At 35.7% G+C, this 22,263-nt stretch overlaps 2 protein-coding genes and 1 pseudogene across 4 annotated transcripts; 2 read left to right on the plus strand and 1 right to left on the minus strand.

The window, feature by feature from the left end:
- The first annotated feature begins 609 nt into the window (after window positions 1-609).
- Window positions 610-8,266, plus strand: LOC120143812 (annotated as a pseudogene).
- An 871-nt stretch (window positions 8,267-9,137) lies between these two features.
- On the plus strand, window positions 9,138-12,979 carry LOC120143850. 3 transcript variants are annotated; one of them, XM_039158070.1, is made up of 5 exons: window positions 9,138-9,282; window positions 9,904-11,360; window positions 12,012-12,125; window positions 12,246-12,395; window positions 12,582-12,979. In XM_039158070.1, exons 1-5 carry the CDS (start codon window positions 9,180-9,182, stop codon window positions 12,726-12,728), a joined length of 1,971 nt encoding a protein of 656 aa, XP_039014001.1. In that variant the 5' UTR covers window positions 9,138-9,179; the 3' UTR covers window positions 12,729-12,979. The 3 variants fall into 3 exon arrangements, with proteins under 3 accessions (XP_039014001.1, XP_039014002.1, XP_039014004.1); XM_039158071.1 differs by having other exon boundaries at window positions 9,194-9,278; XM_039158073.1 differs by having other exon boundaries at window positions 9,234-9,278; window positions 9,911-11,360.
- Window positions 12,980-14,677: 1,698 nt separating this feature from the next.
- On the minus strand, window positions 14,678-15,617 carry LOC120143800. The gene is made up of 3 exons (XM_039158031.1): window positions 15,249-15,617; window positions 15,090-15,172; window positions 14,678-15,003 (listed from the first exon to the last, which is right to left on the minus strand). Exons 1-3 carry the CDS (start codon window positions 15,520-15,522, stop codon window positions 14,719-14,721), a joined length of 642 nt encoding a protein of 213 aa, XP_039013962.1. The 5' UTR covers window positions 15,523-15,617; the 3' UTR covers window positions 14,678-14,718.
- Between the last annotated feature and the right edge of the window lie 6,646 nt (window positions 15,618-22,263).

The raw sequence follows: 22,263 nt of genomic DNA on the forward strand, positions 1-22,263 counted from the left end.
ATTTCAGATAGATTGTACTTGGGAAACTCCATCATTATTTTAAGCCCAAGAGCCATAAGATTGCTTTAGCCATTGCCTGCTTAGTCTTGGCTTTGGTGGAGACAAAGACACAACCAGCAATGGAGCTCTTTTATGTGTTCAATATCGTTGTTGGTCCCTGCAATGGAGCTCTCTAGACCAACATGACATCACATGAACCTCTATAACAGAATGTAAACAAGTAACCATGACAGAATGTAAACAGGTCACATTTATTGATTCGAACATAAAAAAGTATATATCATAAATTTAGGCCAAGTGTTGTTACATTTCATGTTTCTGGCGAGTGAAGAATTTTTATGGAGATGTTTGTATGTATTTGATTGTTGACACAAATTTAAAGCTATTATTGTTCAGGATATGTTCATTTAAAAAAAATTCCGAAAGATTTATTATGTACTTATATCGGAATTGAGAGGGACCAAGGTAATCTTTTTAGAAATTCAGAGGGACCTACGGTGTTTTTTACCAATCACTTTCCTATGTCTTTTTTCGAAAACGGGAATAAAGTTGAGTGATCAAATATGTAGTTTATCCCAAAATTTAATGCTCAGCTGAAGTAAACCTCACGGGCCATCCATGAACACCCCACATCACATTTCTTTCTGCACTGCTGTTCTCGCCGGGAACAAATCAACCAACCAAGAAAACACCATTTTTTTCCTTCCCATTTTCTCTCCAACTCCTTCATTTATCCATCAAGCATCGTTCTTTTTCAAGCTCAACGTTTCGGTTTTTTTTTTCATAGTAATTTTTGTTTGTTTTCGATTACTGAAGAAGTAACATATATGAGAACAGTGAAGGAAAGTCAACAGGAAGAACACTACGAGGAAGAAGAGTTTGGTTCCAGAAAACGAGGGTCATCTTCTAATCAAACGATGTCTTTAAACGCCATTAACAACAACGGTATATTCGATTGGATCTACTCTCTACCCCTCCCGATCCCCTCTTTTCATTTTCTTCTTTATTTTATCACTTTATTTCTAGATGATTGATGATTGTTTCTCAATGGGTGTTTTTTTATCCCGTATTTTGATGAATTTGGAACTCTGGGTACCTCCCCCCAATTTACTGCCTTTTTTTTGGTTATCTGAAAACAGATGGGAAGAACAGGGATAAGGCTAACGCTATACGGTCGAAACACTCGGTTACAGAGCAGAGGAGGAGGAGTAAGATTAATGAAAGGTATATTATTTTCCATTTCAACTTCTTGGCTTGGGATAGATTGAGTCTTCCAGAGTTTTGAGCTTTTATCCATGGATGGACCGAGGGTCCCCCTAAAAAATTTTAAATTAGCGTATAATCTGTTTTCGTCCCTATAAGCATGGTAAATTTTATAAGTTTACTACCTGTATAAATTATCAGAAACTGCAAAATACCGATAGGATATCAACCGAAATTTGAATCTGCACTATCCATTGCCATCCTACGATTTTCAAAACCTGTTCCATTGAGTTAAGAAGTGGTTTAAAAGAATGGTTTATTTTGGTTTATATAATGTTTTGACTTGAAATGACACCAGAAGTTAAGATGCTAATGGTTATGTGATGGTGAGATATGATGGTGGACGAGCGTTTGCTTGTTCTTTTTCTAGCTTTGAATTAAGTGCTTGTTGTATATGAATAGTAGTACTGATAGATTTTTTTTATGCTTTTAGGTTTCAATTATTGAGAAATCTAATTCCGAATCCCGATCAAAAGAGAGATACAGCTTCATTCCTTCTAGAGGTAGGTTGTGAATCGGCAAATTGAAAACTTTCATATACATTATGTATATGAAAATTCTGCTTTATCTAGTTATTTAAGAAATTTCTGCTTGAAAATTTTGTTGACATGGGATCAATGTTCTTTTGCAGATGATAGAGTATGTCCAAGATTTACAGGAGAAGGTTAAAAAGTACGAGGGGTTATACCAGGAATGGAATTCTGAGCCGATAAAGTTGGTGCCATTGGTATGTTCTTTTATGCTTTCCCTCCGTGGGGTTTAGCGTTTAATTAGCATTTAAAACTATGTTACTCGGACTCGGGTGTAAGTTCCATATATGGTTATGTGTCCGATATGAGTATGTTTGACGTGGATGATACTTTACTTGGCTTATTACTGGATTTTTTTTTGTATCCATATGATCTTGGGAGTAGGGTTTTACTTACTTTCAAAATGTTAAGTTGTGTTCTTAAGTTACTGGGCATTAAAGATTTTTCGTATTTCATTATAGAGAAATAGCCACTGGAGGTGCATTAATGGACATTAATGGAGGTGCATACTCTAATGAAGAGATTGAAAATATACCGGATGATGACTTGAATCAGGGGCTGTATGTTGGACAGAGTAGTGGGGACAAGAATCATGGTTCCAATACATTAATTAATGGAATCCAACAGAGGGGGGTTAAAACTGATGAACAGAAGGTTGAATCTGATAAGTTGAAATTAGTAGAGGATGACAATCAATTGTTCCTTAATGCTAACAAATCCTTGAGCTCGAGGATGAGAGATTCTATTGTGAATCAAGGTGGGATAAGTTCAATGTTCCCTATGGTCGATAAATGTAAAACAGTTGGAAATATGGGGATCTGTTTTAAAAACTCGGTCCAATTTTTATCACGCCCAAGATGTCTTGGTAATCATAGGAAGTTAAGGATTGCTTCAAGCAGGTATGGCAGTGATTGCTCGGAGGGTGAAGTCTCTGTTAGTTTTCACGATAGAGTGTATACAAGGGTAGATAGGGGTTTGGTCAGGGTTCTTTGGATCAGGGCACTGTTAATTCAGAGTATTTACACCTTGAAGATATTGCTAGGAATGAAGCCGTGGCCAACAGGGAGGTTTGTGATATGTTGAGGATTTCTTTCAAAGGGGGACAACATGTTCTGGAAGAAGAGATTTTGAGGATGGAGTTGAAAGGGTCTTCATTTTGAGGGATTTTAAGATTTATTTTTCCAATGTCAAATATTAAAATTATTACATGGAACATAAGGGGTTTAGGGAGAAAGGAAAAAATAAGAGCAGTGGCTAGACTTGTAAATAGGAATAAACCAGTTTTCTTTTTTCTACAAGAGATGAAACAGAACCGAAACTTTAATGGGCTAAGAAGAAGATTAGGAGGTAAGATGCTTCAAGGTGTAAGTTTCTATCCAGCGGAAGGGTCAGCAGGAGGACTGATGTGTTTATGGAATGAATCTTTTTTTCAAGTTACAAGGGAAGAAAAGAACGGCAAATTTTTGGCAATCTCAGGGATGTTCAAGTGGAATAAATTTGAATGTGTGTTAATTAATGTGTATGGACTGTCTGTTGAGGAAGAAAAGGAGGAGTTCTTTAGGGAGTTGTTGAGTTTTGTTACAAACTTAAACCTCCCAGTTTGCATAGGGGGAGATTTGAATGCTTATCTTGATCCATCAGAAAAATATGGATTTGCACAAAATTGGCATGCTCTAGATCTGCTCAAATCCTTTCTACAACAAACAAGCCTCATTGACCTCCCTTTATCAGGAGGTATGTACACTTGGTGTAACAATAGAGAGTTTCCTACGTGGGTAAGGTTGGATGGTTAGTAGCAATTTTCTACAGGGGTTCCCTAAATTGATACAACGAATTTTACCCAAATCTCTCTCTGATCATAATCCAAATGTGCTGGAAGAAGATGGGCAGAACTGGGGCCCCAAACCTTTTAGATTTTTTAACTATCTATTAAAGGAAGAAGGTTTCGATAATTTGGTTGAAAATTCCTTGGCTGATTTGAAGAAAAAGAATGGAGGTAGGGGAATTTTTAACATATTAAAAGGTTCTAAAAAGAAGATAAGAAGTTGGTCCAGCAATAAACATATGGGGATCTCAGAGGCTATTTTAGATTTTGATTCCAAAATAAATGAATTGGAATTGAAGTCACAAGGCGCTGCCTTTTCTCAACAAGATAGGGACCAGTTAATGTTTTTCAGAAGTGAGTTATGGATACTGCACAGAATAGAGGAGATCATTTGGTACCAGAAGTCTAGAGTGAAGTGGGTCAAAGAGGGAGATAAGAACACGAGGTTCTTCCATTTAAGTGCCTTGAACATAAACAGAATTAATGCCATTAACTCCTTGAAGGTGGAGGGTGTGGAATTGACACACACAACTAACATTAAGTCTCATGTCTCGGATATTTTCAAAAGAGTTTATAGTACGATTACTATGCTAGAAGTGGGGGATTTTGATCTGATTTTTGCAATGCTATCTGCTGAGCAAAGAGATAGTCTTGAGGAAATTTTTTCAGAATAGGAAGTTTGGGCAGCAATCTCTTCATCAGTTAATGATAAAGCACCGGGACCAGACGAATTTACTATGGGTTTTTTTAAGAAGTATTGGCATATGTTAAAGGAGCAGATCATGAAGTTCATCTGTGACTTTTATAGGGGCAGAAAATGGGATCACGGGATTAATCATGCATTCATCTCCCTAATACCTAAGAAACTTAATCTAGAAAGTTTAGAAGACTATATGCCAATTAGCCTTGTGGGCAGTTTATACAAGATTATTTCTAAAGTTCTATCCAAAAGGTTGGTGTCTTGTATTAAAGACCTAGTTAGCCCTTATCAGTTCGCATTTATTCCGGGTAGGCAACTGCTAGATTGTGCATTCCTAGCTAATGAAGGTATAGATTATTGGAGGAAGCAAGGGAGAAAAGGGGTAGTCTTTAAAGTTGATTTTCGAAGGGCTTATGATACGGTGGAATGGCCGATTCTTCTTAAATTAATGAAAGCTATGGGTTTCGGGGAGAAATGGATTTCTTGGATCGAATATTGTCTTTCTTCTTCATCAATTTCAATTCTAGTTAATGGTTCTCCTACTGAGGAGTTCCCAATGGCGAAAGGGTTAAGACAAGGCTGTAGTCTTTCCCCTTTATTGTTTAATTTAATTGGCGAACTCGTACATCAAATGTTGATTAAAGCTGTTGATTTGGGACTTTTTCAGGGTTTTGAGATTGGTAGATCAGTTAATCCATTCCATTTAACTCACCTTCAGTTTGCTGATGATCTAGTTTTGTTCTGTCGTGACTCTCTGTCTAATATCCAGAATATCAAAAGAGTGCTGAGGATTTTCAGTTTAATGACAGGGTTGCACTTAAACCTTTCTAAGAGTAAATTGTTTGGTATAAATGTTGAAGTTGATACCTTAAATGAATGGGCGAATGATATTGGTTGCTCAGTGGGTTGTTTTCCCATGGAATATCTTGGCTTACCTATAGGTGCAAAGAGAAATTCTGAAGTACTTTGGGAGCCGGTTATATAGAATTTTAATAGTAAGTTAGCTGGTTGGAAGATTAATTCATTGTCAATGGCGGGCAGATTGGTGCTTATAAAATCGGTAGTAACTTCGTTATCGATTTTTTTCTTATCCATTTTTAAAATGCCGCTCAAAGTAAGGCAGAAAGTTAATTCATTGATGGCTAACTTTCTTTGGGGGGGGGAATTCACACAAGAATCGTATGCATTGGGTTAGCTGGCAGGCTGTTTGTAAACCTTTGGAGCCTGGTGGCTTGGGAATTATGAATTTGAACATCGCAAATAGGGCTTTGTTGGGTAAATGGGTGTGGAAATTTGCAAATGAGAAAGAGTCACTTTGGAAAAGGATGATATGTAGCAAACACAACGCTAGTATTTTATCCCTGTCAATTACTAAAGTTGTTTCGCCTCAAGACTCTTGGATTTGGAATGGAATTGTGAACAATTATTTGAAAAATGATGACATTGGAGGATGTTTGAGGTCGCATTCTAGGAATCAATTGGGGAATGGCAAGTCTATTTCGTTTTGGAATGATGTTTGGGTCAATGACTTACCCTTGAAGACGCAATTTCCAAGGATTTTTGCTTTATCAAACAACAAAAGGGGTACGGTGGCTGAGTTTGGTAACTTTGATGCAAATGGATGGGTATGGAATGTTCAAACTAGAAGAAACTTATGTGATTGGGAATTTAACCAATGGGTCGATCTAATGGCAACAATAAATTGTTTTAATTTATCTGATTCAATGGAGGATTTTCTTTCTTGGTATAGGAAGGGGGACGGGCTGTTTTCAGTGAAATCCTGCAGGTTGGCTTTATCAAATAGTCAAGAAGAGAGTTTTTCGTGGAAAAGGTGGGTGTGGTCAGGTTTGGCTCCTCCTAGAGTAGAAACCTTCCTTTGGATGATCACTCACAAGAAATTGGCAGTGAAAATGGAGCTGAAGAAAAGGGGATTACTATGGAAGACGTTCTATGTCCACTTTGTAAATTGAATGAAGAAACAGTCCAACATCTTTTCTTCTCTTGTTCAGTTGTAGGGGACCTTTGGAACAGATTTTTAAAGATTTGGGACATCTATACAGCTTTGCCTAATAATCCACTAGTTTTGTTAAGTTCATGGTTTGATTTGAAGAAAAACTCACACATGGAAATTCATCCCGGGAGTAGTTCTTTGGTCTATTTGGAAAGCAAGGAATTCAATTGTGTTTGATAATTCTAGCCTTGATATAACCTCTCTCTTCTTCCTAATAAGATTTAGGTTGGCTCAATTGTTTTTAGCTAAGTTTCCCCATATTCAAATTCAAATGGATTTGTTGGTAGGGGACCCCTCTCTTGCAGACAAGATTGTTATTCAGAAAACTCACAGAAGTTTGATACAAAGTTGGCATCCTCCACCAACTGATTTTTATAAATTTAATGTCGATGGGGCGGTCAAGTCTGATGGGTTGGCTGGAGGAATTGGAGGTATTTTGAGAGATTGTAATTGTATCATTTTATCGACTTTTTCTGTTAGTATTGGTCCAGGACCTCCTTCGTTGGCTGAGCTGAAAGCTATTAAGAAAGGTCTAGACATTTTTCTATCATTAGATTGGGCTACAAAGGGAAGACTGATTCTAGAAAGTGACTGCAAATCTGCAATTGACTGGATATTATTGCCTAATTCTGTTCCTAGTTTTTTCAATTCCGTTGTTTTGGATATTGTGTCCTTAGTTCAAGAGAGGGTGGTTATTATTCGATGGATTCCTAGGGGTTGTAATTGGAAAGCAAATAAATTAGCTAAGGATGGGATCGGGTAATTGTAAGGGTATTTCTATAGGGTGCTTTATGGATTTCAGTTTTATTAGGATACCCTCTATGTATTGGTGTACTGTTTTGTAATAGTTCTATATTCAATAAATCAATGTACTCTTTTTCTCCTTCAGCTAGTTACTCTTTTCTAGAGTTAATTAAGAGGGAAGTTTTTAATGAGGCCTATTATTCCTATCAAAAAAAGAAAAAAAAAGAAATAGCCACTGGCACGTTCAGAGCTTTGTTGGCCAACAACAAGTTATTAAAAATGGTTCTGGTCCGGGGTCAGCATTTGCTGGAAAGTTTGATGAGATTAACAGCAATATCAACCCTTCTATAATCACAAGTGAACAAAATCCAGTAGAATCTGATCCTGTTAGAGACGCTACATCCAAAGCTATGGATCGGCAACCTGAGTTAGCAAGCAGGGGAATGCCCCTGCCCTTCCAAGGTAATAACTTGCCTGTGCATCCCCTTCAGAAACCAGTCTCTGAGGCTCAAGCGACCGAGTGCTTTATCGGCAATGATACTGTGAACCAACATGAAGGTCTGACTATTGAAGGAGGAACAATTAGCGTCTCAAGTGTCTATTCTGAAGGGTGAGCTTTTCTTCATTCCTTTTTTTATGCTCAATGTATATGCACATCAATTTCTGGCAAACTTTTACATCAGCTTATGGATTCTGATGTTGAGCAGGTTATTAAACTCTCTGACGCAAGCATTGCAGAGTGCGGGTTTGGATCTGTCACAGGCCAACATCTCAGTGCAGATCGATCTCAGAAAGCATGCTAATAGAGAACTAACGTCAGAAACTTCTGCTAAGGTATGGGTGAAACAAAGAAAGATATTGGTCACCTCCTCTTGGTTGATCTTATTACAGGGTTTATTGTTCCATGTTCTTAGTACTATGTCAAAGAAATAAGTCAAAATACACAACAACTTTCGTTTTCGATATTTTGACAGGATCCACAGAATCCCCCCATTCAAGCAATGACCCATCTTAGAGATGCAAGCAACGGAGCGGAATCCGATCATGCTCAAAAGCGGATGAAGAAATAAGCTAGTCAAGTTGAGAATTATTATTCATTTGGTTTGAGCTTCATTTGGTCATTGTAAATGCATGTGTTTGTGATATGAAGAGCGGTTATGTGTTTATACGGAGTGGTTCCTGGCATTTTTGTTTAAGGGATTACCTCTATTATCAAGGATGTATCATTCTCATCGTCTTAAATATAATCATGTTATTTATACCCGTTGGTTTTACTTGTTGCTTTCCAGCATCTGAATACACGATTCATATTTGTTGAGCTCTTAACCAAATCTGAAACTGACATCAAGAATTTCAAACAAGTAAATCATTCAAATTTAAAACCATCAGAATCTAAATTACCTCCAACTTATGTTTGAGATCCGAAATTTTTGAGTCTCAACATTAAATTATTAAATTCAAATCATTATTGAACTAAAATAATATAAATCTGAGATATGATCAAAACCATTAAAAAAATAATTTGGATATGAAATGATTAAAATTAAACTAATTTGAAGATTTTTAAGGCTCAACCTGAATTTCTTTTTATTAAGATAAGGTAATTACAAACAATATGTTCTAAATACTTTCAGTCATTTGATAATAAATGTTCAATCACTCTGTTGTGTAGCTGTTGGTGCTCGAACCCGTAGGAACAACAACCGGTTCGAGCGAGGAGGTGTGGAGCCGGGCCATGGCCCACTAAATGATATATTTGTAACGTTAAGCCCTTGAAAATCTTAAGTTTAAAAGTTAATGTACTGATAAAAATGCATTTTAGCCTCTTAAATTTATAAAGTTAGTGATATATATATTATTTTTTATTTTATGACAAAACGTGTTTTTCAGACCAAATGGTATTTTGAAACAGAAAATATTATTGGAATAAAGGGTACAAAGGTAATTTAGAAAAACATAAAGGGGTAAAGTGAAAATTAGAGTAAATTATAGGGGTGTAATGAGATAGTAAGACGAATTTTCTTCCTTCCGTATTTAACAGTTTTGATTCCAATTTGAAAGCACTCACCCAATTTTTCATATAACCCTAACTACTCAATTTCGTCTATGCTCTCACTGTTCATTATCCCAATAAATCCATTGCCTTTTCCTTTCGAACCTCCCCTTTTTATCTATTTTCTTCTCTTCTCGGTCGCTTTGATTAAAGTAAGTTCGCACCATTGTTTTCAGTAATTTGATCTTTTAGTTCCCCCCCTAGTGTCATTATTTTTTATGGTATCTATCTCCGGCTATGCTTATATTTTATGATTTCTCTTCAATTTTGCGTTTGTAACTGCTAGCTGGAATTAGGGTTTATACTTGATACGACTTTTTGTGGTTTTTTGAATTATCTTCTTTTTTTTACGTTTTTTAATTTTGTTTAGTCTTTATTCCATGAGTTATGTTTCTGTGTGTTTCGAGCTTGAAAATTTTATTTTAACGATTACTTAACTTCTCGATCATTGTACTTATTAGATTATGCCCATGAATCTTGCGGCCAATTCTCCTGAGGGTTGTACTCGGGACAATGGTTTATATCCTTCACATCAGACTCAACGCTATGTTTTGTTTATGTTTGTTAGTGGGCTATGTGTCTAATTATAAAATGCTAATCAAATGTTGCTTAACTGGAAAAAGGCTATTTATAATTGTTTAAATTATAACTGTAATATTTCCAAACTATATGTTTATATTTTATTTTTCATGAAAGTTTGATTTGAAATTATTGTGTATTTTGTATTGCAGTTGTATTATTGCTAATCACAAATATGTTTTTCTTTTGTGCATGTAGGAAGCAAAAGTAAAATGAGAGGGAAAGGAGCAAAGAACAACCTGCTGAAAAGCTGCAACATGAATGGGAAATTTGAGAATGTTGTTTTCATTGATGTTGATGGTGATAGATTTGAGAATGTTATCATCATTGATGCTCCTGAATCTGTGGAGGATGATTTACAAGGTTCCAGTGGATCGAAGGGTGATAAGCATTTCCCTGCTCCAGATGTAATTAGCATTGATGATGATGAATCTGATAAAATGGATGAACCTGAAATTTGTGTTGAATGTGGTGATGACTTCTATAGTGATGCCTCCTCAAGAAAAAGTTGTCCTGTACCTGACTTTAAGCAGAAACCTACAGGATTAGATGATGATGACTGCTGGTTCATCAGGGAAAAGAAACCTGCATTTAAACTATCAAAGTGCAAGAAAACCTATGCAGGGAAGACTTCTTGTGGAAAACGTTTTGGTTTAAGTCCTGAGTCCGAGGATAGCTCATCTGAAAGTGATTATTCTGATTGTGAAGTTATTGAAGGTTCTGTTGGGAAATTTCAAGAACAGTGGGAGAAAACTTCCCAAAGAAGGAGATATAATTTTAGAAATGGTCAATCTGGTTTAGAAGATCAGACTAGTGGCTCAGGATCACATAATGATACTCCTCCCGGAGTTGGAGAAAATATGAGTCAACAATACTCTGAAACCCCTGCGACCTCTGGTTCAAGTGATTCAAATATTCAGAAACAAAACTCTTCTGCCTTTGAGACTAATAATGATGATTTTCTGGATGATATTTGTCTCAATCGTGGGATAGAAAGGCCTTTCGTAGAATCTGAGAAGAAAGATGAGCGTGAAAGCTTTTCACAACCAAATTATGGGCTTACTCCTGAAGCAAAGTTTTCTCATGTTCAATCTGATATACATGGAAGAGAAAGATTTATGAAAGGTCCTCTTTCATGGGATAGCAATCAAGAGTTTTCTCGGTCACCCTCAAATGGTGACCCCCCAAGTGACTTGCAACATGGAAATACAGTTGCAAATGGAAAAGAGAAGCAACAATCCAAAGAACCATTGATGTCAATTCCTAAATCATTGGAAGAACAAGAAGTTGATAATGGCTTGAATTCTGTTGTTATTAAAGTTGGAACACTTTTTGATGAATCCACTTCTGCTAAGATTCCATTAGATGGAATTCGAGTAGTCAGCAGTAAGAATTATTGTGACGGGGACAATTCTCAGGTTAATGGAACTCAAACTAGGCAGTCTTCTCTCATGGCAGAGCAATCAAACATTAATTCTATTCCCAACAGTAAAAAATCTGATGAAAGTGATGCATTACATGTTCAAGTAGTTGATACAATAATTTCTTGTGAAAAAGATACAGTTATTGACCGAGAAAAGCTCAAGGAGACAGATGAATACAAGCGAGCTGCGGAAGAAGAATGGGCATCTCGGCAGCGACAGCTACAAATTCAGGTTTGGCATTTATATTGGTTCTCTATCTTTGGCTGGATGATTACCTTTTGTTTTCAGTATATTGCTAGGATTTTAGGGAACAAGTATTTAAAAATTTGTTTGGATGAGGAAATCTGCATTCTGCCACTAGTCTTTCATATAGTGGTCTGATCTTTTAGTTGTCAGAAAGTGTGTCGGTGCAATCACATCTTCCTCATCTCCTTTTTAACTTCAAGACAGTTTCCTTTGTGCTGTCTGTTTGTCATCCTCTATACTGTTAACTCAGGTTAATTTGTAAACATGTTAGTTGTTGAGTGGTGTAAATGTTATAATCTTTAAATAATTTGTTAAATAAATTTCAGTTTCTGTCCCTTTTTGAATGATTAATATTGGTCTTATTAACAGTTTTATACTTGCCTATTTTGTATTAGTTTAGTGTTTAAACTTGATGAAGCTGGACTTTAAAATTAGTTTTGCAGATGGCATGTACATGTAAAAGGTAAACAGCTTTCTCTTTTGCTAGGTCGACTTATACCTAGGTTTGAAGACATTGATTTTGAAGTTTTGCTTTTTCCGTGGAATTTTTTTTTGTGTGTGTGTGTTGAATTTTTTTTTGTTGTACATGGAATATTTGAGTGAATGTGTTTAACATGTATCTCACTACTTTTTCAGGCTGAAGAGGCTCAAAGATTGAGGAAAAGGAAAAAAGCTGAAAGTATGCGTTTACTGGATATGGAGAGACGGCAAAAGCAACGTCTGGAGGAAATGAGGGAGACACAAAAGAAGGTAGAGATATTTATCTGTAATTCTATTTTATGCTCATTTTGCATGTTGCTTGTACTACATCCTTTTCCGCTTTATATTTGATAAATAATGTCTTAATCTGTTAAATGATTTCTACTACAGGATGAGGAAAATCTGAACCTAAAGGAACAACTTAGAATAGAAGTACGAAAGGAGCTTAGTATATTGGAAATATCATGCATCGATATGGTATCATTGCTTCGTAACTTGGGAATCCCTGTAGGTGGCAGTTTTTATCCCTTGTCCAATGAGGTGAGTGAAATTGAATTTTTTTTATTTCCTTGACAATATTATAGTTTCTTTTGAGTGAATCCTCAGAAGGCTTTGAGATATAATTCCTGATTTGTGAGTCCATGGGGAGATTAGAATTTGTATGCTATATAAGTCCATCTTAAGGTTTCAGCTTGTTCTCTGACAATGATTAATGGTCTTTCCCAGATTCATGCTGCTTATAAACGAGCCTTGCTAAGATTTCATCCTGACCGAGCATCTAAAACCGATATTCGCCAGCAGGTTGAGGCGGAGGAAAAGTTTAAGCTTGTTTCTCGCATGAAGGAGAAATTTTTAGTGACTTCATGTCTCTGAGTGCTAACACAGGTTCAAAATTTGATATTGCGATGCAATTTTTATTGTTTCATGTGCCAGCTAGGATTTAACATTTTTGGTGTTATTGCATGTATTAGGAATTTTTTGCCAGTTCATATCAGGTGGACTGGTCAAAATTGTAAAGCGATGTAAATACTTGCAAAGATATCATTGCTATACGCCAGGAACATCAGGTTATATTTTATACCGCAGTTTGAGAAAGGAACTAACGCTTTTTAATTGTTTCCTAACGTTGATGTGCATGACATTTGGGTTAGGAGTATTTTGAACTCGACTGCTGTGATTTAATCTATAATGTAGAACATGTTGCATCACAGGTTGTTGCTGTACTCCCATAAACTTGCATTACAGGGGAGCTTATCGTGCAAGTTTTATCATTCCACAATTTACTCTTTAGATTAACTTGTCCTATTTTCATATTGTATGATTTTTTTAGTTTGAAAACTGTGAAGTATCTCCTACATCATGATTTATACCTACTTGGATATATTTAGTACAAAAATGTGTTTCAGAATTATTTTATTTGTTTTTATATACTTGGATTCGAGTGTAAGTGTTGGACAAGGTTTGTTCTATTCCCCCCTTTTTTTCATGCATTTTGAGTGTCTTCGGAGAATCATGTCCTACATTTTTTTTAGATATACGTTAAACATGGGTATTCGGATTAGCATAGATTCATTTGACCACGAGCAGACCAATATGAAGCCATAATTTTAAATTAGTCTGCTTTGTTATCATATTCATTAAGTTTTTATTTTTGGGTAAATTTTGTTGAGCTTTTATGGCTTTACCAGATTGGTGAGTGGATGTGTATATTGGGGGTCCAAATGGTGTGGGAATCTTCAACCGTTCTTTGCTTAGTTAAAGTGCATGCTCCATGCTTGAGGGACAAAGGACCCATCAATGTACATACTTATATATAGATGGGCCTTACTCTTCATACAATGCTCTCATGGTCATGGGAAAGATAAAGAAAATTGCTTCAGAATCTGTTGCATTATGTCGTTGAAGTGCATTTTAAGCATGCATGAACAAATGGGTCACTATTCCAATAAAAGATTGGCCACCGTTGTCATTTGCCTTAATCATTGTAATGTAACTCATTAGCATCAAGTGTTGAAGTCCGTACATTTTGTTGTTTAGTGTTATATCTTTCTGAGCCAATTGGGGAAGGGCCACCTACAGCTGCTGAAATGGTGGCTATTAAAAAGGGTTTGGATCTTTTCTTTGATTCTCAATGGAGTTGCAAAGGAAAACTTATTCTTGAGTGTGATTGTCTTGTTGTGGTTAATTGGATTAAGAATTTGGGGGTTGCCCGAATCAGTTGTGTTCATTGTTGAATGAAATCATAGAGATTTATAGGGATAGAGATGTGGTGATCAGACATATCTCCAGAGCAACTAATTGGGAGGCGGACAAGTTGGCAAAAGAGGGAATTGGATGAGTGGGGTGTGTGTTCGACTTATGTCATAGACTTGGGGGTGTTGTATTTTTTGGTTTATAGTGGATTGATGTAATGTTCTGATGATTCCTAAGGTGTAATGTTCCTAAGTTGAACTATATATATTTAGTTATCACTCAGTTCAAAATCGAATCAAATTCATACAAATCGATTGACTAATTGAATTTAATGTTACAATTAAATCAATTATTCAGTTTCTTGATATTTTTTCCTCATCATTAAGAGTGGGACCCCAAAGGGGTCAAGGAAACCAATTATCTTTCCTTTTATCCATAAACACCTGGCCGTGAATGATGACACAACTCAACCTTTTCCATTCACCCCAACCCCCCTTTTCCATTTTCTCAAGTTACTTGACAGCTTTAAACCAGTGTTAATTTAGGGAAATTTTCCGTTAATATTCTATTCATATTCACCACAACAGGCAACATGACCAACAAAATCAAATTCAAAGAGTATTATATACAAACAAAAGATTCCAATTAAAGAAATATTGGGTGTGTAGTTTCAAGCCAAGAGCCAGAAATCCTTGTGGCGTTTAGTGGTGATCAAATAGCCACCAAGTTTTTTGCTTTTCCTTCTTACTGCAACGGCCATGCAGGTAGCATTTTGGATACAGTATTCGACCGCTCCGACTGCTATCTGATTGCCGGCCCACATCATTATCAGACGCCAAGTGATCGACTTCTTCTTCTGTCCCAAAACTAGAAGTGCCACTCCCTGTCTTTTGGCTTCTTCCACTACCGCAGGACCTTTCTCTTTTCCCTCCACCACTGCTACCTCAACTTCCACCTGCCACTCCAAAACCCATAAAACCAAATTAGAGATGATAAAAAAAGATACATCATTAATAAACTGCCATTTTGTCCGTATCCCACCTCTGGTCTCTTCTGCTTGCACATATTTTTCAGGGAGGAAACCGGTTCACATGACCGTGTACCTCGCTTCTCATCATTTGAAACTGCAATATGATTATTAGGATTAATTCAAGATAATAATCAAAACACTTTCCATTCTGAATTTAGAAGGAAGCCAACCTTGTTTTGAGGGCTTAGCCACATGGAGAAGAACAAGGGTGTCCTGACATTGAACAACAGTGTGAGAAAGTGTCCATTGTAAAGCTCCCTTGGCTTCAATGCTGGAATCAACCACTATCATGATCTTCCTCCCGCTAGCTTCTTCTCCAACTTGACCTTTTGGATGTGTTGTTTTAGCACTAGGATTGGGTTGTGTTGGAGGAGACTTAACTCTAACATGAGGCCTAATCCTGTTTAGACAGAAACCAGGCAACCTCAGCCCTGTTCTTCCCATCTCCTCAAATGCTTCACTGCTGCTATGTTTGTTGAACCAAATTTCTATATGTTAGCTTGGAGGGGCATTGCTTTATTTTATTTCTGCTTTCTTTTGTTCGATGATCATGAAAGCAGGTCTTTGGTTTCCTTTTTTTTTTTTTTGGCCTCTTTGTGGGACAGTTCCCGAACGTGCCTGTCATGAACCCGTAGGCCCAGCCATCTTAGCAGATATAAATATGTGTCGACTATATGTAAACTTTGATTTTCATTTTTTTTTATGTATTTTGAAAATCATAAATCTCACATAAATGTAAATGGTAAATATTTGTCGTATAAAGATATTCGTATTTAATACTCATCCGAGCTTGTGTAGTATCATAGTCATCTTCAGCAGTGATCACTCCAAGATTATTGTTTAGGGTATAAACAATCAAAGAAGAAGTGATCTGTAAAGGTACGCTTCATTCCCTTTCCTTTTCCCCATATTTAACGTGAATCAAACGCTATTCTACATCATTCCGGGAATATCAAGAACGAAAAAGAATAACAGAAGAATACTGTGTTAGAAACAAATGATTAATAAAAGCCAAATAAAGCAAAGGGTCAACTCTATAGTGTTAATTTGCAGGAAAAGTCGTGATGGTTTTGGAATAATCACATAACGTGGGAAAATAACTTCACAGATGAAGAATGTATTAGACTCAATAATAGACTAGTAGGACAGACACAATAATAAAATATGCGAAGGACATAATACATGGCATTTTCAATAATAAAATATATGAAGTTGATTTCTTTATATATAAAAAATGTTTATAACATCATGAATTTAGTCTTGAAAGCCAAAACTTTTAAACCTTTCCATCTTTGACGTCTTCCATCATCAGATTAAACTGATTTTTTAAGTTTTGTATTTATTTTCCGGATAAATTACTCATCTTGTACCTAAATTGTTAGTTTTGGCCCGTTTTAGTACCTAAAATTTTAATTTTTTAAAATTATGCCTAATGTTTAGTTTTTGTTTCATTTTAGTACCCACAGTTAAAAACTTTAGATTTTGTTTCATTTTAGTACCGCGTTCAAAATTTAGTGTTTGAAAAAATTGAAAGTTTACGTACTAAAACGGAACAAAAATGATAGTTTAGGTACCAAATACGTTAATATTTTAACGGCATGTATTAAAATGAAATGAAAACTAAACGCTAGGGATGAATTTAAAAAATTAAAAGCTTAAGTACCAAAACGAACCAAAATTGATAGTTTAAGTACTAAATGCGCAGTTTATCCTTATAAATGTTCCCATCATTGAAATCGGTCAACAAATCGTTAGGAATGAAATCGAAATTCTCCTTTCTTTTTATGTCATTTTATTTAGGGTAAATTACACATTTAGTATCTAAACTATCAATTTTGGTTCGTTTTAATATATAAACTTCAATTTTTTTTAAAACTTAATGTTTTTAACAGCGGAGTATTAAAATGAAACAAAAACTAAACTTTAAGTATGGTTTTGATTTTTTTTTTTGAAAGATTAGGTTCTAAAATGGATCAAAACAAATAGTTTAGGCACTAAACGTACAATTTACCCTTTTATTTATTATAATTCTATGACTTTAGGTTAAGGGGGAAAAACTTGGATTTATAAAATTTCAAGAGGGTGTGAAAACAGATTTTTAATAGAAAATACATAGAAAAAAATCTAAAATATATAGTAATTTTAAATTTTTAGGGGAGACTACCACACCCCTCCCATTAATCCTTTATTCTATTTGTCTTGTTAGCTTTTTTTTTTTTTTTTAAAAATAACTTTTTTATGTTTTATTTCGGTTTGGAATTCTATTTTTTGTAATCATTTGATAATGTAAGTTTTTAATGTTTGCGTTCTATTTTTTAATTTTGGTCTTTAAGATTGAACCTAATTAACAGCCAAGTTTCAAGGACACGAAGGACCTAAAAATGATAAATGATCAATTATTTGCTAGGAAACAATGAAATATGAAAATTTTATACACAGAAAAAATTGCCACATCATGAACACTTGTCTTGCTAGGAAAACAGAGGTCCTTTCCTTATGTTTCAAGCTTTTAAATCTTCCTTAATTTGATATTCTGAGTTATAATGGATCAACATTACCACATTTCCAACTTCTACATCTCTAACAAAATGACGTATCATCATGATGGTTTGTTGCAATTAGCTGCTTCTGATGAAGTATCACACCGCTAGCAGTTTCCATAACCAAATTGTTTGATTGGAAATGGCAGCTACAACTATGTTATTCAACTTCCGCCGTTGATTGAGTCACTGTTTCTTGTTTCACAAGGCAAATGTACTCGAGCCACGGATAAAAAGATAGCCTGAGGTGATCTTCATCGTCAAAAGGCCCTACCTGGTTGTCGTCGATGTATCCAAGCAGCTTCCGTTCTTTAGGCTTTTTAAGGAAAACATGAAGATCAATTGAACCTTTGATGTATGTGTTTCATCTTGCCGTTCTTTTCAATGATCTGAAATGAATTTCACTAGGACAAGGCATGAACCTTGAAAGGAGACCAAAGGGGAACTCAATGTCGGGTTTAAGTTGACGTCCTGTATCAAATAGTGGATTAAGCGCTGTATACACTTTCATCAGCATTCTCGTAGTTGTCATCCATGCTAACTTGGCATTAGATTTGGTGCAAAACCGTGGCTAGAGAGTTCTTGAACAGCTGTTTCTTCGAGAACAGTTACAAGAGCCGAACCAATACCATCCACAGGACGAAAAACATGAGAAACAATTGCAGCGAGCTCATTTTGAGGGTACCGATGAGGCCGTGGGATGTTCTATTTGCTGCTGCTGCTTCTGTTGTGTTTTCTCTTTAGAAGCAACGCTATTTGCATCTGTCAAACTGCAATGTTGCAATATAAATTCGATCCATAAGTTCCTCAATGAACTTGGAATCATAGTACATTGCATACAACAGCCCAAATATATACATCATGAGCATTTAAGAGCGTCCAATAAGCACAATATGAACAATAGACAATGCCGATACATGTTAAGTTATAGGAAGGGAAAAAGAGAGAAGCATACATGGTCCACTTCCAACTGTAGCAGGCCGCCAACCAACAATTACAACAGTTTCTTTTCTTCTTCGTGTTTCTTCTGCAACATAAGAGGCATATTTTAAGCATCGAGAAAGCAGTAGAGTTTGAAATGTATTTGAAATGGTGAGGAAAAGTAGACAAAACATAAACATAAGTGATCATCATAACCTAAATCCCTAAATCGCAACTCATTCCATCTCCATCTATCACTCTCTCTGGCGACATCCGTTCCTATATCCAACGACATCCTTCCCCATCTCTAATTTTTTTTTACATAATTTTATTTCTATATAATTTTTCAATGATTTCTCTCCCAAATTATCAACTATCAACTTAATAAAGGTATGTTTTTCTCTAAGTTAGTGATGATATGTAGTTTATAGCTCGTTTGTTTAGTAAACTAATTTACAATTTGTAGAATGAAATCATCTAATGTTGATCATGTTTGGATATATTTGTGTTTTGGAGGGTCATGGGAGAATATTCATGGTGTTTTACAATATCTGCCTTTACCCATGAATCTTCAACTAAAACTGTCATTAAAAAAGTTAACTTATGAAACTCTAATGTTACATGTTGCAAAGAAATTGAATTTAGAGCCTCTAAGTGGATTTAGGCTATCTTATCAGAGAAAGGTAAAGTTTATTTGTTAATCGACAATGAAGATGTTGAACGATTCATTGCTTACATTAGTGTTTCGCAAGAAGATGATGTTACATTGTATGTTGTTGAACCTAGAAGTAGTGAAGTTGGGTCAGTAGCGGGTAGTAATCAACTAAGTTCTTCAACCCCAGTTTATGGTGCTCACAATGTACAACGTTGTTATCAACCTCAAAATTTAATGGCTCCACCACAATTTCATCACCAAGAAAATTTTGTTTCACCACATTTCCAATACCAAACACAATCTCAAAACCCACAACCTTTTCCTAATCCAAATCCCAATCAACTTTCAGCACCAAATTCTGGTTTTCGTATTGACCAGTTAGACGATTATGAGCCAACAAAAAAAAATGTGAGTACTAGTCAGTATTCGAAATTTGATATTGGTCAATACCCGGACTTTGATCTTGGCCAATACTCGGATTTTGGTGATGTTTCAGAAGAAGAAACAGACCCTGCGTGTAATGATTTTGATATTGGTCAATACTCGAAATTTGATGATGAAACAGCCGCTGCCGACGAAGATGTTGTTGATGATAATGAGGAAGAAGTTAGGATTGTGAATGAACATGTTGAACATCCATTCTGTAATTCATATAACCCTGAAGAAGAAGAAGTCCCCGAAGAAAAAAAGAAGAAGAAAATTCCACGGGAGTATAACTGGAATATGCCAGAATTACTTCAGATACCGGAAGAAGAGTTGATAAAGAAAGCAGTTGATTGTTACACAAAAGTTATTCGTATCAAGAAAGATGATTGTTTTGATACAAAGGAAGACTTGAAGATAGCTTTATATACGAAATGTGTGGAAGATGGCTATCAACTAAAAGTTAACAAATCAAGCAAAGATCGTTTCGAAACAAGGTGTATGATTGACAAAAACTGTACGTGGCGTATGATTGCAAAGAGAATAAAAGATTGCAAAATGTTTCAAGTTAGGACTTTTATTGATAAACATACATGTTCAAGAACCCAAGTTTTTCCTCACCATAGACAGGCAAACAAAAAGGTGTTGGGTGGTTTTCTGGCTGAGTTAATGTTTTTGAATGGAAGGGTATATTGGGGACATGAAATTATGACTGACATGAATGCTCGGTTCAAGATTAGTATCTCATATTCTCAAGCTTGAAGAGTCAAATATTATGCCTTGGAATTATTGAGGGGGTCGCCAGAAGCATCGTTTACCCAACTGTCGGCTTATTGTCACAATTTAAAGCTGAAAAATCCTGGGTCGGTAACTCATGTCAAAACAGATAGAGATGGATGCTTTGAGTTGTTGTTTATCGCCATTGGTGTTGCGGTTAGTAAATCATTATAATTTTGTTGACTCATTTTTGTTAGTTGCATGCATTTCACATTTAAATGATTATATTTCTTGTGTATATGATTTTGTAGATTCGTTCGTTTATTACTTGCATGCGCCCAGTTATTATAGTTGACGGAGCACATTTGAAAGGTCGATACCTTGGAGTAAACTTATTAGCAGTAGCCATGGATGCTAACAATGGGATACTACCAATAGCTTACATTGTTGGCAAATCTGAAACCTCTTATTCATGGACATGGTTTATGGGGCATCTTAAGGATTGCATAGGTCCTATTAGTAATCTAACAATCATATACGATAGGGCAAACTCAATTGACAACGCTGTTAGAAGGTGTTTCCCAGATGCTTTTCATGGACTTTGTGGTGTTCATTTGTACAGAAATCTAAAATCAAGGTCTGCTGGTATAAAAAATCAAAAATTGACATACTGGAAGGCTGTAAAAGCTTATCGGGAAGTGGATTTTAATAAGCATATAAATAGTTTAAGACATGTTTTGCCTCAATGTGCTCAAACACTAGAAGATGTCGGGTTTGAAAGATGGTCAAGAGTACATCAAATTGGAGCAAGATATGGTTTTATGACGTCTAATAGTGTAGAATCAATCAATGCTCTAAGTCGTCATTCCCGGAATTTACCCATTACTATGTTAATGGAGTTTTTTCGAGCCTCTATTCAACAGTGGTATTACAAGAAAATAAATCATGCAAGTATTATTTCTTTAAATTCGTAACTTATCATATTTAATATATTTTACTAAGTATTATTTATTTTAATTTACAGGAACATTGGAACGTCGTGTTACACCATGGACTGAAACAAAGATAACGAAACGTGTTGTGAAGTCAATGTCATGGAGAGTTGAACCATGTTCAAACACTTTGTTTGAAGTATTGGATAATAACTTAAATGAGCTTGTCGATCTAAATGCAAAGACATGTAGTTGTAAGAAATGGAAAACATCTGGTTATCCGTGTGGCCATGTTATAAAAGTTGCTCTTCATCTAAACCAAGATGATTCAAGCGCATACGCTATGGATTGCTACACTACAGAAGTATATCGACAGACTTATGCTGAGATTGTCTACCTTATTCCACATCCTTCTGAGTGGGACATACCAGATGACTTACAAACAGTTTTGCCACCAGTCATGGACACCAGGCTACCTGGCCGACCAAAAAATCACGATCGTATACCGTCTAAGGGTGAAGAGAAGAGGATATTGACATGTAGTCGGTGCAAGGAAAGTGGTCATACAAGGTTAACCTGTGGATCACCAGTGCCATCACAATCATCTTTTCCTCTACCAAAATATGGATCCTCATCAAAATCCAAAGCTCATATGGTGCCAAGAAAAAGGAAATCAAAATCGCAATCAAAATCAAAATCCCAATCACAACCGGCTTCACCTTTTGGGACTTATTAACTTAGGTGATTTTTAAATGCAAATGTTGTATTATGTGTATTTTATATGTGAATGCATACATTTTCAGTTAGACATTCATTAGTAACTTGAGTTTGAACATTGCTATGATTTGTTCAGTTGTTATCACTTATCATATTGTTGTCTATTATCTTTTTGAAGGTGTTTTCCTTGAATTCGCAACGCGAAATCGCAAACCAAAAATCGCAACGCGAATTTGACTTTCGCGTTGCGAATTTGTACCTTCAACAGGTCTTTTTTGCC

The sequence above is a fragment of the Hibiscus syriacus genome, unplaced genomic scaffold (assembly GCF_006381635.1).
Source record: "Hibiscus syriacus cultivar Baekdansim isolate YM2019G1 unplaced genomic scaffold, ASM638163v2 tig00110864_pilon, whole genome shotgun sequence".
NCBI classification, from domain to species: Eukaryota; Viridiplantae; Streptophyta; class Magnoliopsida; order Malvales; family Malvaceae; genus Hibiscus; species Hibiscus syriacus.

What these genes read in the sequence shown, in the direction of transcription:
- LOC120143850 (XM_039158070.1), top strand. Translation starts at nt 9,180, where the DNA reads ATGCTCTCACTGTTCATTATCCCAATAAATCCATTGCCTTTTCCTTTC. An exon ending in GGTCGCTTTGATTAAAGTAA is followed by an intron (nt 9,283 to 9,903) that starts GTTCGCACCATT and finishes TTGTGCATGTAG; the next exon opens with GAAGCAAAAGTAAAATGAGA. An exon ending in AGCGACAGCTACAAATTCAG is followed by an intron (nt 11,361 to 12,011) that starts GTTTGGCATTTA and finishes CTACTTTTTCAG; the next exon opens with GCTGAAGAGGCTCAAAGATT.
- LOC120143800 (XM_039158031.1), bottom strand. Translation starts at nt 15,522, where the DNA reads ATGGGAAGAACAGGGCTGAGGTTGCCTGGTTTCTGTCTAAACAGGATT. An exon ending in GGCTAAGCCCTCAAAACAAG is followed by an intron (nt 15,173 to 15,248) that starts GTTGGCTTCCTT and finishes ATCATATTGCAG; the next exon opens with TTTCAAATGATGAGAAGCGA. An exon ending in GCAAGCAGAAGAGACCAGAG is followed by an intron (nt 15,004 to 15,089) that starts GTGGGATACGGA and finishes TTGGAGTGGCAG; the next exon opens with GTGGAAGTTGAGGTAGCAGT.